Source organism: Danio aesculapii, chromosome 7, assembly GCF_903798145.1.
Source record: "Danio aesculapii chromosome 7, fDanAes4.1, whole genome shotgun sequence".
Classification (NCBI taxonomy): domain Eukaryota; kingdom Metazoa; phylum Chordata; class Actinopteri; order Cypriniformes; family Danionidae; genus Danio; species Danio aesculapii.
Genome location: NC_079441.1, coordinates 63175369 through 63194590, shown reverse-complemented (window position 1 = coordinate 63194590; position 19222 = coordinate 63175369). Strand labels below are relative to the sequence as shown.

Sequence of the window (19222 nt, the reverse complement as noted above, 5' to 3'; positions counted from 1 at the left end):
TTAATTTGGCTTACAGTGCTCATAAGCAAATAAATGGGGGAAAAAAATTTGTTTATATTAAATCAAGAATAATTGTGCCAAAATATTAATGAAATAATTTGAACTATATAAAAAAATAGCTACAATTCTGAGGTTGTATATATATATGTATATATATATATTCACGCTGATGTAAATGTTGAACAAGCTAGTTATGTGCTTTTTATATGCGTCTAGTATAAAGTGAAATTAGACTTTCAGCTGTTCTTTTGCTGTACTGAGCGTTATCTCTCAAGGATAGTCAGGGTTTGCTGGCTCATTTCCTGCTGTGAAAGCTCAGGTTTGGTGAAGATTATCCTGAATTTCCTGTGACACTTAAAACTTTGGTGCCTCCGGGCAAAATCTGCCTACAGGCATCATTTTCTTACATTCAGAATATTTATTCAGCTTATACTATCGGTATGGGTCATAGAATGACACAGTAAATGGGTTTAATAAAGGAAAGATGCTTGCAGACCAAATTAGATTAAGATTACAAGCATATCTTTACTTCAGAATTAATGGGATTTAGAACAAACATATTTTATGCACCATTCAGCTAAATAAAAGTATTTTTTTAAGATTCATTCATTTTCCTTCGACTTAGTCTCTATTTCAGAGACTACATTTGCAACTATTTTAGCAAATGTTTCACGTAGCGGATGCCCTTCCAGCCACAACCCAGTACTGGGAAACATCCATACACACTCCTACACAACGGTCAATTTAGTTTATTCAATTCACCTATAGCGCATGTCTGTGGACTGTGGGGGAAACCGAGCACCCGGAGGAAACCCACACCATCACAGGGAGAACATGCAAACTCCACACAGAAATGCCAACTCACCCAGCTGAGGCTCGAAAGAGCAACCTTCTTGCTGCGAGGCGACAGTGCTAACCACTGAGCCACCGTGCTGCCTTTTTAATTTTTTTAACATTTTTATTTTGCTTTATTTTACTTTAGATTACATTTTACTTAAGAATTAAAAGATTTAGAAGCATTCAGCTAAATATTAATTATTATTTTTTTGATTCAATCACACATTTTTTTATTTCGCTAACGTGTTTCTCCCATGACAGATGCTGATGCAGACCTTTATGTCCAGCAGGCAGTGGTATTCATCGAAGATGCGATTAAGGTAAAAACAAAATCAGAACAAAGACAGTTGTATACAAAATGAGTAAATTTACTGTATGTGTTGGTTTTTAAATGTTTAATTGCTCTTTGTTTGCTCTTTTCTACAGTATCGATCCATTAACCACAGGGTGGATTCTGGGTCCTTACGATTGTATAGATGGTACTACTCCAACTTATGTCAGTGGTAAGCAAACAGAAACTGATGGTTTGTTTTTTTTACACTCAAAAATGCCGTTTGTTTTTAGTTCAAGCTACTTATTTAATGGATTAATCAAATATGACTAAATATTATGACTTAATTAGCCGAAACAACACAATTATAATTTTTTTTGGGGGGGGAGACATTGTAATTGTTTTATCTTCAATCCACATAAATTTGACAAAATTAATGAGTTAACTTAATTTCTTTGTGTTGTTCCTACAAAGATCGATTGTGTGCAACCCAGCATTTTTTTTATAGTTATTTAGGGACATTGTTTTGCTAGACAAGCCAAAAAAGAGAAAAAAGAAAGAGAAATGGAAATCAAAACACAGTAACTTCAAGTCCCTTTTCGCATTCAATTATTTCACATCTGTTTTCATACTTAAAAAACAAAACAAAACACTGTACAGTATACATCTGACCCCAGATCGAACCATTTAATTGAAAAACAAAACCAAACAAACAAGACTAGTGTAGAGACCACCAGGACTATCACTTGGCCCATTTTACCTGAGTTTAGAAGTAGTGAACGATTGTTTTTTAGTTACAGCACATGTGTTTTCGGTATAAAAATGTTTATTATTATTATTGTAGTAAATTATCTAGCTCATCCCCTGGATTGTGGTTTAAACAGAACAACTGCTTTAGTAATTATATGGCAGCCGTGTAGTGTCTGTGGGTGGAATGTAAACAGTACTTACCGTATCCAAGATTCCTACCCAAGGCTCTTGACATGAGGTCTTATAAAGTAAGACAATGGGTCTGTGAAAGAACTTGAACATTATTTACAACAGTGGTCCTTCACCACCGGGCCGCAAACCAGTTACCAGTCGGTAAATCAATTGGTACCAGACCGCACAAGAAACGAAATTAGGAGACAGCAAATGGCGTTCGCATATCACTTCTTTTCTACAGTTTGCGCAAGTTTGTTATTTTCAATGGAGGTGCACCGCATGACGCGTGCAAGCGGCGGGATGCACTCGTGCCTTACAGACGCACCATACTTCATACTTTGTATGAATCAGCTTCATACTTTGTATGGATTAAATGCATTTCAGTAGACTAATCATCTCAGACAAACACAAAACACCCAAAAACTGCACTGCTTTGTAATTTTCTCCATGATTAAAACTTGTATCAGAGCGACAGCAATGTTTTGTCAGCTAGTCATCCTCTGAGAAGCTCCCCAACCCCCGGTCCACGATAAAATTGTTAAGCGTTGACCGGTCCGTGATGATAAAAAGGTTGGGGACCACTGATTACAAGATTATTCATTTTCTCTTCGGCTTAGTCCCCCTATTAATCTGGGGTCGCCACAGCAGAATAAACTGATTATTATAAATATAAATATTTGTTAGGTGGCACTGTGGCTCAGTGGTTAGCACTGTGGCCTCACAGCAAGAAGGTTGCTGGCTTGAGTCCCGGCTGGGTCAGTTGGCATTTCTGGGTTTGCATGTTCTCCCTGTGTGGGCGTGGGTTTCCTCTGAGTGCTCCGGTTTCCCCCACAACTAAATTGGCCATAGTGTATGAGTGTGTGTTTGTGTGTATGGGTGTTTCCCAGTACTATGTTGTGACTAGTACTATGAAGGGCATCTGCTGCGTGAAACAGATGCAACCCAAGTTGTTGTCGTTGTGTATTTGTCAGTAATATTTACACAAATTTATTGTTGATCTGGTTTCTGGTTTTCTTTGCAGGGGTCTGGGTTTAACTATTGCTGTTGTACTGGCTTTGGCCTTTATTGAGAGACCCTCCTCTCTAACCTACACCTCAGATATTCGTTTCAAACCCAAGCCCTGGGAGCCACCTTGTGGAATGACAGAGGGGATCGAGATCGTCTGCCTTTGTGTCTTCATCCTAGATGTCACTGCGAAGGTATGAATAATAATTTGTGTATTTTTAGTGCTGGGCAAAGATTAATCGCAGGTAATGACATCCAAAATAAACGTTTGTTTTGACATGATATATGTGTGTGTGCTGTGTATATTTGTTATGTACTGCATATAGAAATACACACATGCATGCATGTATTTGAGAGAATTTTTATTTATATTTAAATTAGTTCTGTCAAACAATTAATCACGATTAATTGCATCCAAGATAACAGTCAATATTTACAAAATACATTTGTGCACACTGTGTGTATTTTTTTGTGCATTTAAAATATATGCATGACTATATAGACCAATTACCATGTTTGTAAACATTCAGGATGCGCGCGCAGGGAGATGGCAGAAAAAAACAGGAGCGCTAGCATTTACAGCGAGGGAATGACATCCGATGCGGTTCAGAGTTTGTTGTTGTCTTAGAAATAAGATATATTGATTACACATTATATTGTATATATTATTTACATAATGCTTTCAGCACATTATAACAGCTCGTCACCCAGTGATAAGCACAGTGATAAGGCAAAATTAACGTTAAAGTGAGCGGCGTTCATCTGACAGGTCCATTTGCGATAGCACCCTCCCAATGAATATTGGATATGATGAAATGACCAAGCATCCAGCCCAAAATATACAATCTCATTGAAGCTCCAAGTGATTTTACAAGAAAGAAGTTAAAGGCCTACAAGTCTTTGGATGTTAACAATGTTGTTCTGTGTGGTCATGTGCAAGAAATAATGTTCCATGATCACCAGATTCAACACTTTGTAGTGCTAAAAACCAAGATTCTGTCTAGCCAAAGACAAGGAAAGAAGATGTAATTGTACAAGGCCCGGGTAATTAATCATCAACATGCAAAACGACTGCATTCTGACAGTGAACTACACCTGTACGGCAGGGTATGCGAACTTGCACATAAAGGTAAAGTTTAAAGGTATTTAATAAAAGTATTATTTTCAAACTCTAAATAGCGAAATCATATTAGCAGCCAATGACTATCAAAGTACAACAGTGTTCACAGTCAAATAAAAAGTGTTAATGTTGTTTTCAAGTCACACTTGCAGGTTATTTCAGAACAAATATTCATAGTGCCATGGTAAACAATATAGGTAGTGTCACAAGTGAATGAATGTGTGAATATAAAACCAAGTTTACCTTAATATCTTACACTTTCACGTTTCATTCTTAGCATTCAGTGTCCGCAGTTTAATTCACCATTTGTAACTATTTTTGCTGAAATAATTTCTGCAATCAAAAACGAGTAATGTGTATGATTGCATAGCGTGAACTTACCTGAGTCAAGCATTTCTAATTAGGCCATCGCTTCTCTCAGCTCCCTTTTAGCCAAAGACGTCTGCAGTTGGCATTAAAGCAGTGTGGGGTATGGTAAAAGTCGAATTTGGCATCCTACCGCACAACATGACATGTTTACTATTGCAGCCTGTCGTTTTTTGCAACCGGGGACCCGTGTGACATCATGTGTGACGTAGGTTGGTAATTGGTCTATTGTATAGTACGCTTGTTTATATTTATACAGTATATAAAACAAATTTACAAATTACAAATATATTTCTTTTGTATATTGTGTGTATTTATGAATATATACATACATATACACAGTACTTGAGTGTATATTATGTATATGTAAATACAAACTTTTATCTTAGATGCGAATAATCGTTTGACAGCACTAAAATATTAAATATACACTCTCTGGCCACTTTATTAGGTACACCTTACTAGTACTGGGTTGGACCCCCTTTTGCCTTCAGAACTGCCCTAAACCTTCTTGGCATAGATTCAACAAGGTACTGGAAAATTTCTCTGAGATTTTGGGCCATGTTGACATGATACCGTCACGCAGTTGCTGCAGATTTGTCGGCTGCACATCCATGATGCGAATCTCGTTCTCGTTCCACCACATCCCAAAGGTACTCTATTGGATTGACATATGGTGACTGTAGAGGCCAGTTGAATACAGTGAACTCTTTGTCATGTTCAAGAAACCAGTCTGAGATGATTTGCGCTTTATAACATGGGGCGTTATCCTGCTGGAAGTAGTCATCAGAAGATGAGTACACTTTGGTCCTAAAGGGATGGGCATGGTCAGCAACAATAATCAGGTTCGCTGTGGTGTTGACACGATGCTCAATTGGTAGTAATGGTAGTAAAGTGTGTCAAGAAAATATCCCCCACACCATAACACCCTCACCACCAGCATGAACCATTGATACAAGGCAGGATGGATCCATGCTTTCATGTTGTTGATGCCAAATTCTGACCCTACTATCTGAATGCCTCAACAGAAATCGAGACTCATCAGGCAACATTTTTCCAATCTTCTGTTGTCCATTTTTGGTGAGCCTGTGCGAATTGTAGCCTCAGTTTCCTGTTCTTAGCTGACAGGAGTGGCATCCGGTGTGGTCTTCTGCTGTAGCCCATCCACCACAAGGTTGGACGTGTTGTGCATTTAGAGATGCTCTTGTGCATACCTCGGTTATAACAAGTGGTTATTTGAGTTACTGTTGCCTTTCTATCAGAACCAGTCTGGCCATTCTCCTCTGACCTCTGGCATGAACAAGGCATTTGCAGCCACAGAACTGCTGCTCACTGGATATTTCCTCTCTTTTAGACAATTCTCTGTAAACTTGAGAGATGGTTGTGCGTGGAAATCCCAGTAGATCAGCAATTTCTGAAATACTCAGACCAGCCCATCTGGCACCAATAACCATGCCAACTGTAGAATTAAATGCATAGTTCAATCACCCATTAATTACCATGCAAATCTTTATGACTTTCTTTTGTTGTTTGGAATATAGTGTTCAAGTTGGGCTTATCGATTTTAAGGGATTACTCTTTTAATAGATGTTATACTGAACTTTTAAAGAGTGCCTCTATTATACTTTTTCAGATATTACATTTTATGTAACGTGTAATGTAGCTGTTTTTGACTATTAAAGAGCAGCCAAATTTCAAAGATATATTTTTCGTGATACTGAATTCTAGAATGAACCACTGTGAGGAAAAAAGAGGTAATGCTCCAGTGAGAAAATGTGTCTTTTTGGACTTTGGGTGAATTTAAACCCTTTGGAGATAAATATGTAACCTTTAATATTGCATAATAGTGACACTATGTATGAACTATTATCTTTTATTGTGTAATGTGGCATATGTTACTTAGTGTTGCATTAAATAACATATTGGACTTATTGTTTGTTTTTCAGGGTTATCTGATAGGATGGGAGGAGTTTCGCATGAACAAATGGCTGTTGGCTTATTTAATAGTGATCACAGCTTCGGTTATTGATTGGATGTTAAGTATTAGCATGTTGTGCGATGAGGTGAGTTCATAAGAACTGGTTTGCTTTATCCTTCATCTGTTTACACTACAACTACCGTTCAAATTTGTCATTTTTAAATCATATTTGGCAGTAAAGTTACTTTTATATCTGAAAATTAATTAAAAGACAAATCACTTCACTCTGACAAATGAACAGACTTGTTATAGATTGTTAAATTGTTAAAATTATTGATTGTCTGTTAATATATTGTGCAATTTCTAATCATTAAATTTAATTATATATATATATATATATATATATATATATATATATATATATATATATATATATATATTAGTATATATTTAAGTATTTTACATTTTTAAACATCAATTATACAATCTCTTAAAAGTTTATTTATCAGTTTGGACTGAATTATGAAATTTTGTTCTTAAAATCAATGTTAAAAATGTATAAATTTATTACAAGTCTCCATACATTTAAAATGAGAAGTAAACTATATATGAATTGTTCTTATTAATAATTAATATTTAAATTATAATTTATTAACAGGCCAGATTTTTTTATAAAATAAACTCATGCACTTTAAAAATGACATAAAAGAAGCTAACTTAAAAAAATGCAATAAAAAATATATTATATTTACTAAAAATATTCTATCAGTAAATACTGAGCATGTGTTGAGAGGCAGGATTGACTCAACAGAGGTCAGCCTCAGATAGACAGACTGTAATGTTGCTCTGTAATTCTGTCCTGCAGAATTTAAGAGTCAGGAGACTGATTCGCCCATTTTTCCTCTTACAAAACTCTTCCCTCATGAAGAAAACTCTAAAATGTATCAAAAGGACCCTTCCAGAGATAGCCAGGTAATGACGGTTCTTTTATGGGACTTTCCAACAGCCTTCATATCATACTGTATTTTCACTCCACAATTTAGATGCTGTCTCAGTCTGATGTTGTACAATTGTGTTAATAAACACTAAACAAAAGCATTCTTACTCTTTCTCTTTCAGTGTGATTCTTCTCCTGGCATTGCACATCTGCTTATTCACCATGATTGGAATGCTGATCTTTGCCAAATCAGATGTAATAAGTTATTACACGCACATCATTTGATTTCATTTTTTTTTTATTAGCACTTATATACATCTAAGTATTAATATAAATAACCACTAATGCCTGTGTAGTGTGTAGCATGTGTAGTGTACAGTACAAGCCTTGCTTATTGTCCGGCACAGCCTTTGCGTGGTCGCATAGCCCTTAATGTGGCCGTTGCTGATGCGCACCTCTCAAAAAATGTAACTACACATCGCAGAAGTATAAACCAGGCTTAATAAACCCTGTCCAATACCTGCGATTTTTCTCTTAGAAAAGTTTCTCTCTGAAGCAGTTGTCATCGAACCATTTAAAATAGGGTTGCGAGTAACTTTTAATTAGGGATGCAATAAATATTTGGCCTCCATTTTCAGTTTTTGGCCAAAAATATGAGATGAAAAAACGCTATGTGGTTACTGTATTTAATGCATTTACTAACATGAACAAACAATGAACAATACATTTATAGTGGTATTTATTCATGTTTGTTTACATTAGTTAATGAAAATAAAATTGTTCGTTATTAGTGTATGTAATCTCATGGTGCATTAACTAACGTTAACGAACTTAAATTTGGATTTTAATGATAGTAAATGTTGAATTATGATTAATAAATACTGTAGATCTATTGCTCATTATTAGTTAATATTAGTAAATACGTAAACTAGCATTAATTGATGAAACCTTATTGTAAAATGTGACCAAATATAATAAATAATACTTTAAGTATTTTTCGATTTGGCATACACAGAATTTCCAGTCGGTTTTCGCTCAGAATTTTCATTTCGTTGCATCTTCACTTTTAACGTCCTTAGCTCTCATGCTTCTAAAACCGCAAGATGCAACGGTTCGGAACAGCCTAAAAAGAACCACAGCATAACAGAGCGCCTGTAAACAGAAATTACTAATGGTTTTCCCACCTCCAAGCTGTTCTTATTGGTTCATCACTGTGGAACGGACAGTAATGAGCAGAAAAAGTTGAAGACCTTTTAACTTGACTTGCCATCTAAACAATGTGGCGCTCGCATGCGTGGCACTTCAAAAGATGCGAGACACAGTCGTTCCAGTCACACACATCCATCAAACTTATGTTTAAATTGAAAAACCATGGAAAAGTAGCACGTTGAAATGTAAAAACGCATTCTGTGTGAACCGTCGCTTACACATGCACTTGTCACTGTAGGCTTCTGTTTTATTATTATTATTATTATTAATACTTTTTTGTCCATCTTCAATCATTTGATGTTATTACGAACCTTGTGTTTCTTTTATGTCAGTTAAGTAACGCCTCAGTTTAAGGCTGCTTTACACCTTGTGGACAAACTATGTAGTTAAATAGTAATACTCGGTTAAGTAACGCATCAGTTCAGTGGTGACACCTTGTGGACAAACTAAGTAGTGCATAAACAATTTAATGCACAAATGTGATCAGAATTTTAAGGAAAAACCCGACAGACCCTAAGCAGAAAATACCTAAAAAAAATAAATAAATTACATCCAAATCCTACTCTTGACGCCCTTTAATTTAGACTAGACTTGAACTACGTTGACGTGCACACAGCCATGAAGTCTGGCTAGTAATGTTGGAAATATTATATTAAATGTATTCCCATATGGGAAAAGCAATTTTAATTTAAATTACCTGAGGCAACTAATGCTAAGTTTTTGACCAGAAGCCTTCAAGTCAGATAACTGTTTTTTAGGTCCATGTGACATCATGAAGAACTCTACTCTAGTGTATGTGCTAACAAATCTAAATTTGGATGTAAAACCAAATATAAGCTTGGCAACGTAACTTGATTGTATGATTTGGAGATCAATCATTTCTTAGTGTAGCTTGTGGAAGAAATATGTGCAGTTCATTTTACTGGGCGGACAATAAAACAAGAAAACAAAACACTCACAAAGGCAATGCTAACGGAAATGGAAACTTTGTCATATTTATAAAGCGAAAGGTTAGGTGTGGGGTCTTTTGACATGTGCTTGGAAGCAGCCACATTGTAACCATAAAGTTCACCGTGGTAGAAAACCACACGACTAGATGCAGAAAACCTCAAGATCCTGAGAGCAATTTTATGCACTGGCAAGCACAACTGACTTTTTAAAAATAAATATTTGTAAGCATAAAAGGACGGATTTTGTAATGGCTTTTATGTCTTATGGCATTATTGGCTTCAATGCTTTTGTTGTGAAAATACATATAATACATATATATATATATATATATATATATATATATATATATATATATATATATATATATATATATATATATATATATATATATATATATATATATATATATATTTATTTATTTATTTATTTATTTATTTATTTATTTATTTTTTACATATACATATATATATATATATATATATATATATATATATATATATATATATATATATATATATTTATTTATTTATTTATTTATTTATTTTTTACATATACATATATATATATATATATATATATATATATATATATATATATATATATATATATATATATATATATATATATATATTTATTTTTATTTATTTTTTTTTTTATTTTTTTTTTATTTATTTATTTATTTTTTTTTAGGCATAGCAAGTCATTGAACAGTAGTTGTTTGTTCTGTAACCAATGGGGAAAAAAATACTAAGTGGGCTAATAATATTGACCTTTTACATAAAAAAAGTTAAAAAAATATTTTCATTTTATTCTTTATTTTTCTATACAGTGCTCAGCATAAATGTGTACACCTCTCACAGATCTCTCTTTTAAATTCATATTTTCTATAGGAAGCTTTACAAAAATATATTTGTGCATATACATTAGATTAGTCGGTACCAAAGCCAAAACTGGAACTAATCTAACAAAGATCACAGTCCTAAAACTAGCACACACAAATGAATATGTCGGTTAAAATATTAAATACAACTTTAATAAGCATAAAAAAATCAAGAGAAACCTAAAAAATATTTAAAATTACTTGAATATAGTCATAGTTTCTCATTTTTCTTTGCAATAACTTGGATTTAAACGTATTCTCTTTTTATTATTAAAGATGTTAGATGACCAACAGGGTTTTAAAAAATCTAATATGTCTTACATTTCAAAAACTAAGTTTAGGCCTTAAAAGGTTTTAAATTCTCTGAAATATGGTGTTGTATGTCTTATTAAACTGGTTTTAAATTTCTTTTATCCAAATACAGTAAAACTACCTAATCAGTACTATCAATAATCCATCTGAAAAAAACTTTTAACAAAAGTAAAATTGATTAATTCCATAGACCCTTTTCACATTGCAGGGTTTCTCAGTAGCGGAAGTTGTCATAGTTGGGAAAACTTAGAGCGCACTGAATCAGGGAGTACAGCAATTTTTTCTTAGAATCTTATTTGCTCAATTAATAAAAGAAAAACTCCATGATTGAGTTATCAAGACTTTCGGTAAAAAGATGTGCGAGACTGATGAAACGGCAAACAGAAGAGAGAAAAATGTCCAATTTACTGTCCTGTGCCTTAGACACTGCATTAGAATCGCCTCGTACAAGTGGTAATTTGTTTTTTGTAATTTGAAGCAAGGATGATATAATACTGTACATACATAAATACATATAAATATTCATAAGTAAAAAAAAAAAAAAAAAAAAAAAAATATATATATATATATATATATATATATATATATATATATATATATATATATATATATATATATATATATATATATATATATTAAGGAGTTAAGACACTGATGACCGTTTAACGCATCATAATAGGCTTGTGAAAAAGGTACATTTTCCAATATGGATTAATTATCTTCCTTACATCCTTACAGTAACCTGTAAGGATTTTATTGTTTGTTTTATTGTTTAAAAGTTCTTCATGCATTTATGCATAAATATATGTTGTGAATAAATTTTGGTTATCATGTTTTTTTTAACATTTCAGAAAAAGTTATGGTGATAAAAAATGTATAACAATGTTTTGACATATTATTTTAAATATGTGGTTAAGAAATAACTGAATTTTAATGGGACAAGTAAAATATATTCCACTTGCCATTACAAACAATTCCTTACCATTTTGTCTTGTAAAAGTAAAAAATGTAATTCATAACGGACTAAAAATGTCTTAAAGCATCTTACATTTGACCAAACTCTTATTTTAATAACTAACTGTTTTGTTATGGCTGTACTCATTTATGCTGAGCACTGTATATTTTTATTTCTCAGAAAATGTACTAAATATGCAATCTTTACTTGTAATTTGATCGTTAAAGGAGGGCAAATAACATGCAGTGATCTTTATATTTTTATATTTACATGAATCTTTTAGTATAGTCAACTATTCAAGTTTGCTTACAATTACAGTGGGGGATAATAAGTTGTCAACACATCACCATTTTTTCAGAAAACATATTTTTAAATGTGCTGTTGACTTGAAATATTCACCAGATGTTGATAACAACCAAAGAAATACATAAATGAAAAGAATAAAAATCGAATTAGTTTACAAATTAAGTTATGCGTAATAAAATGAAATGACACAGGTAGAAAGTATTGAACGCGTGAAGAAAGGGAGAAGGGCAGCAAATCTCTCAGTAGTTCTTCAGCAACCCTCTGCCCTTCGTCATTGTAAATAAGCTGCTTCAGTCCAACATCTACATTAGCAGGAAACTCAAAAGCTCCTTTAGAAAAATTATTCCCAGGAAAAAACATGACATGATAAAGACTTTTTCCCTCACTGTATATTGCTGCAGTTGACTAATTAGATGTGTTTCTGTAGGACCCGAAGCAGAACGGAGAATGGCAGACATACTTCAGAAACCTTCCCAAAGCCCTTTCTTCTCTGCTAGTGCTGCTCACCACAGCTAATAACCCTGACGGTAAGCTTTCAGTTTCACAGGAGGTGTAAATCTTTGAATGACTCAGTAAAGCTTTAGGTGGTCAGTGACACAAGCTGACATTTTGCCAGCGCTGTGTTAAATTCTCCGTTACTTCTGGCTCATTGCTGTAGAAGCTATGAGTCATTGGTTTTAACCACATGACTTAAGGTCTTGTGACTTGTCACAATTTATTGTTAAACTTTTACAGGTACCTGTATGTTTTAAATGTGAAACTACACCATTGCTACAACTTCGTTTTGATCATTTTGTTTTCTCTCAACAGTTATGATTCCAGCGTACTCTCTGAACCGAGGCTATTCTTTATTTTTCATACTCTTTAGTGTGTTTGGTAAGTTGCATGGTGTTCAGGTCATTGTCGCTGTATACACGTCAAAAGATTAATAATAATAAATGCTTTGCATTTATTTGATTGGCAATTATTGAAAATAGTTTTTGATCCACTTCAGATGTTGACTATTTTTATTTTTATTTAATTTGTAATTATTATTATAATTTTTTTATTTAATTAAATTAAATTTATTCTTTTTTTTTTTTTTTTGGCTTAGTCCCTTTATTTAATCTGGGGTCGCCACAGTGAAACGAACCACCAGCTTATTTACCATATGTTTTATGCAGCGGATGCCCTTCCAGCTGCAACCCATCACTGGGAAACACCCATACACTTTCATTCACACACATACAGTACAGACAATTTAGCTTACCCAATTCACATATAGTCCATGTCTTTGGATTTGTGGAGGAAACCGGAGCACCCAGAGGAAACCCATGCGGACATGGGAAGAACATGTAAACGCCACACAGAAATGCCAACTGACACAGCTGGGGCTCAAACCAGCGACCTTCTTGCTGTGAGGCGCTACCCACTGTGCCACCGTGCCGCCCCTAATTTAATTTATTTTATTTTAATATTTTATTATTTGATTTAATTTAACTTAATTTTTATTTAATTAATTTTTTTTTTTTATTAGTTGGCGGTTCACTCTGCTTTGGCGACCCCTGATAAATCAGGGACTAAGACGGAGGAAAATACATTTTATTATGGTACAATATTATTGTGAAATATTTGTACAATTAAATAGCACCATTTAAAAGATCTATCTTTTTTTCTGTATCATTATTACAGCCTTGATTACTGTCACATGATTCTTCAGAAATCATTATAATGAGCTGATTTTGGTGCTCTTTTATTAATTATTGTTATTGATAAATGATTAATTATAGTACATACTGCTTGCTGCTTAATATTTTTGTGTAAAATATGATAAGTTTTTCAGGACTGTTTGATGAATGATGAAGAAAAAAAACAACAACAACAACAAAAACAGCTATTTTTATTTTATATGTTATATTGAAGTTGTATTATACACAGAGAAATCAATTGTTAAATAAATACCCGTGCTATCACTTTTATTTAATCCTTTTTTGCTAAATAAAATCCTTTTTTCTTTTTACAACTTTTTAAATGTAGAATGCAGTAATATTATTTGTGTTCATAACTCTGCATTAAAACTGAAATTGTTTATCTTTTCCTGTCAGGAACATATTTACTGATGAATCTAATGACAGCTATTATTTATAACCAGTTCAGGGGATATTTACTGGTGAGTGATGCACTTTTACATCAACATTTTTTCCCCGGAAAAAATCAGCTTGCTTTTACAGTAGTTTTTTCTTTCATGGACCACAGAATATATTTTAAGCATACTTTTCGGGTCTTCCCTTTTCCATACAATAGAAATGACAACACTAAATAAATATAAAAAATGCATAAAAACCTATTAAAATAAAAAAAAGTTTACAAACATTTACAAAATGTAATTGTAGACTTTGTAGTCTTTTCATTTAAAAATGTCTCTTTTTATTTGAAGCCATGCTTTTAAATTCATATTTTTTTGTGTTTATTTTGAGAGACACAAAGATTTTATTGAAAATGCAGAGATATGAATAAAATATTTAAATGCAATAAATGTATGCACTAAACTTATGTTAAAAACATTTAATAAGAACACAAACAAATAAACTATAGTCAAGAAAAACATTTATAGAATAAATTTCTTGATGGACTTGATATGGACTGGATAGCTGGACTATCAATCTTAATGCATAAAATCTAATCTCAGATGCTGCTACTTCAGATGTTCTTAAATGCCTGAATCAATGTCTGTCATGAAAATGTGGGGAAAAAGGGAAGGAATGTTCCCCTTATTCCCAGGAAGTGATGGTTTGGTTCTTTTGAACTCATGGCATGGAAACGGTGCTTCATTTGTCAAACATTTGTCATATTATATTAAGTACACAACTTTAATTGTAATCATGGTTAACTTGGTATTACATGAAATTTTAACATAATTATGTGTGTAAGCCATTACTGAGTGCATTACTTTAATAGTATAGTGGCTGTCAAGCTCCAGAAAGACCAAAAAGAACCGTAAAAGTATGAATTATATTTTAAAGGGGACCTACTATGCCCTTTTTTACAAGATGTAAAATAAGTCTCTGATGTCCCTAGAGTGTGTATGTGAAGTTTCAGCTCAAAATACCTAACAAATGTTTGTTTTTAATTCTTTGAAGCTGCCCCTTTTAAGCTTTGATCCAAATCATGCTATTCTGGTGACTGTCGCTTTAAATTTAAATGAGATTGTCCTATTTTCAAAAGAGGGTGGTGCTACACATGCCTATGTGTTAGCATAGCAGTAGATTCAAAACAGGGCTATTATCTTTGTGAGAAACTGAAAATGTCTAAAGAAGTGTCTCGGAAGAAGGTGGTCTATGGAGACTACAGTGTTCTTTTTGTGCAACCTAAAACTCAACATTTACAATACCACTTAGTCACTGACAATCTTTGGAAGGTATGAGTGTGAAATCTCAAAGTGGCGGATGGCTACTTCTCACTCAGGCCTATTTATGCTAATTAGGGAGACTGTCACTAATGGGCTCGAATTTCAATTAAAGTGTTTCTGTGGACTGTTTTTATGATGTGTGATTATAAAAAAATTGAATTAATTGATATTTAACATTAGACTGTTGCCACACAACTGTGTTTAAACCACTTATAAAAGTGATTTTTGCATAATAGGTCCCCTTTAAGTCATCTGAAGAAGTCAATCAGGCAATGATGACAGAACTATAATTTTGTGTAAACCTGCTTTAATATTGGGTGAATCCTGTCTGTGTTCAGATGTCAGTTCAGACGTCTATAATCAGGAGGCGTCTGGGTATCAGGGCTGCGTTTGAGGTGCTCTGCTGTCCAGGCCGAGGTCACACCAGCACTCAGGCAGAAGGCCACGTGTAAGTAACTCCTCTCCTGCATATTTGACTTCTTCACTGGCAAACTATTGGATCAAAAGTCTAACCAAATCAATTTATTACAGTTTAATTTTTTTGTATGTGTTTTCCCTATATGTTTCTTTTTTTACATTTACATTTATTAGTTAAAATACATTTTATCTAAAGCATCTTAAAAAAAGGGAAGTCTCAGTCGGGTTAGCATTGTATATACAGTACTGTGCAAACGTTTTAGTCCAACATTAAATCTGTTGTGTTACTGATGGTGTAATGGATATGTGTGACCCTTTACCACAAAACCAGTCATAAAAATATTTATTTATTTTTTTTTAAACTGAGATTTATACAGGTTGAATAAATAATCTTTCAGTTGATGTATGGTTTGTTAGGATAGGAGTTAGGTTAGATCAGAGTTTAAATTTTTTTGGTTTACTTTTTTAAGACATGTGAAAGACAATGTTGGAGAGAGGCTGTTTGTCCTGGTTTGAGCTGCATTTCTGCCAGTGTTGTTGGCAATATTGTCTGAATTGATGGAATTGTGAATGTTGAAAAGTACAGATAGGTTTAATCTATTATGCCATTCCTTCTGGAAGGGACTTCAGTGGTAATAGTTTTCATTTTCAGCATGATAATGATGCGCTTATTGAAGTGAACTTTTATTTGGAGAAAGAAAACAGCTGATAAAACACAGACAGTCATGAAATGGCCTCCACAGGGTCCAGTTTCCAGACCTGAATATTATAGAGGCTGTATGAGATCACCTGGAAAAAAAAAAAGATATGACACGAAATCTAATTGAGACCTCTGGAAAGTGCAAAATGAAGCCTGATATTACACAGCACATTATTTCAGAAAATGTCAGTACAATTAGAACAAAACAGTTCAAGCTGTGCTTGGTGCCAAGGGAAGCCACATTAAACATAGACTTTTGCCTGAAGAGGAAATGTGCTCTTGTTGTTTTTTTGTAAATATTTCAGAGACTGATTGATTATATATTGAGCAAAAGTCTTAGGCTAACAAAGTTGGTATAGTGCTTAGGAGTTTTGCACAGTACTGTACACTACCTGACAAAAGCCTTGTTGTCGATCCCAGTTGTAAGAGCAACAAATAATAACTTTACTTCTGGTTGATCATTTGGAAAAGTGGCAGAAGGAAGATTTTTCTGATAAATTATCTGATGAACTGCATCGCAATCATCACAAATACTGCAAAATACCTATTGGAACCCATAGACCTAAGATTCTCATAGAACCCAGTCAAGTTTGGTGAAGGAAAAATCATGGTTTGGGGTTACATTCAGTATGGGGGCGTGCGAGAGATCTGCAGGATGGCCTCAACAGCCTGAGATATCAAGACATTTGTGCTGCCCATTACATTACAAACCACAGCAGAGGGCAAATTCTTCAGCAGGATAGCGCTCCTTCTCATACTTCAGCCTCCACATCAAAGTTCATAAAAGCAAAGAGGGTCAAGGTGCTCCAGGATTGGCCAGCCCAGTCACCAGAAATGAACATTATTGAGCATGTCTGGGGTAAGATGAAGCAGGATGCATTGACGATGAATCCAAAGAATCTGGATGAACTCTGGGAGTCCTGCAAGAATGCTTTCTTTGCCATTCCTGATGACTTTATTAATACGGTATATTGAGCAAGGACATTTTCAACAGTATTTCGAAACACTGTTATCCAACAGCATGTACCTAATTAACGTAATAACCTTGTTATAAGTAGAAAAAACATTATGCACTGTCACAATGACAAAGAAAAAGAAATGAGTTATTAAAATAAATATTATTTAATTAAAAGTGTGTTGAATTGTTTCTGCTCAGGGAGCGAGTGGCGGTGAGCATGTTTCTGAAGGTCATGGAGAGAGTTCACATGAAGTCCTACTGCAGACAAGCTATCATTAAGGTAAACACAGATCCTGGAATTGTTTGTTTAAGTGTGTAGCTTAGATGTTTGTTTGATTGTCATTTGTTTCTCTAAGGCCGCTCGGCGGTTTCCAGATGGCTTCATCAACGGCGAGGACTTCCAGAGGCTCTTTAATGAGCTGGACAAGGATTTTGTGAAAGAGGTTTTTATATTTATTTATTTCAAGTGACCATCAGAATTAAGACTTACAGAAACCAATGCTTATTTGGTAAAAGTCAGTGAAGTAGTAGAGTGTGTTGAGCAAGAACTGGTTCCCATTTTAAGGTTTGGAATTTAAATCACAGGATGAGGAATTAGCTGAATTGAAACTCCCAAAAACTGTACATAGCCAGACAATAAGCAACTTCTGTAATTCATCTACAAAATACAAGAATAGATGACTGTTTATAGGTTTTGTCCTATTAGCATGCTTCATTTTGGCTTAAGACTTTGGATGATTATGAGATAATTCTGTAAAAGAAAGCGCCATGTTTATTAGAATGAGTTAAATGCATGTACTGTATATATATATATATATATATATATATATATATATATATATATATATATATATATATATATATATATATATATATATATATATATATATACAGTATATACATGTCTTTGGACTTGTGGGGGAAACCAGAGCACCTGGAGGAAACCCACGTGACCACAGGGAGAACATGCCAACTGACCCATGCGAGGCTCGAACCAGCAACCTTCTTGCTGTGAGGCGATCGTGCTACCCACTGTGCCACCGTGTTGCTCATATATATAAATTAAAAAAGGGACTAAGCCAAAAAGAAAATGAATGAATGGATATATATATATATATATATATATATATATATATATATATATATATATATATATATATATATATATATATATATATATATATATATATATTTATATTATTATTTTTATTTATTTATTAGTTAAGTTAAATGCAATTAAAGCTTGTTTTTCAAATAAAATTTAATTTGTAAAATTAACTTTCAAATAACTTTTATGAAAATAAACAAAACTGTTTACCATATTTATCAATATATAAAAGAAAAAAAGTATTGCTGACAAATGGGTAGAACCTAATGATTTAAAGTACAGTAACAAGTATAAAAAGTATATTATATATATATATATATATATATATATATATATATATATATATATATATATATATATATATATATATATTTAAATGCAATTAAAGTTTCTGATTTCTGATTATATTTTATTTACATACTTGTTTGTTTGTTGGTGCCAGTAATCATAAGCTGTGTTATTTTTGTCTTTTCCCTGCAGCATCCACCAAAGCCTGAGTACAGTTCTTCTGGCCTGCAGCATATCCAGTATGTCTACAGTCACTATTATATTTCTGTGCTTGGAAACGTTGTCGCTCTGGCCAATGTCATCTGCATCTGTGTAAGAACCTCATTTCATTATATTTTCCACATTTATCATACAAATCATCCTTTTTTTCTT

At 33.3% G+C, this 19222-nt stretch overlaps 1 protein-coding gene across 1 annotated transcript in view; it reads left to right on the top strand.

The window, feature by feature from the left end:
- The window catches only part of tpcn2 (two pore segment channel 2), a 41099-nt gene that overhangs the window by 1786 nt on the left and 20091 nt on the right, over positions 1-19222 (top strand). Inside the window, exons 2-14 of the mRNA XM_056462316.1 lie at positions 1099-1157; positions 1264-1340; positions 3054-3231; positions 6470-6586; positions 7307-7413; positions 7561-7633; positions 12419-12518; positions 12802-12867; positions 14076-14140; positions 15718-15827; positions 17653-17734; positions 17811-17897; positions 19043-19162. Of these exons, the coding sequence (XP_056318291.1) occupies positions 1099-1157; positions 1264-1340; positions 3054-3231; positions 6470-6586; positions 7307-7413; positions 7561-7633; positions 12419-12518; positions 12802-12867; positions 14076-14140; positions 15718-15827; positions 17653-17734; positions 17811-17897; positions 19043-19162 (1241 nt within the window). The remainder of the gene's footprint in view (positions 1-1098; positions 1158-1263; positions 1341-3053; positions 3232-6469; positions 6587-7306; positions 7414-7560; positions 7634-12418; positions 12519-12801; positions 12868-14075; positions 14141-15717; positions 15828-17652; positions 17735-17810; positions 17898-19042; positions 19163-19222) is intronic.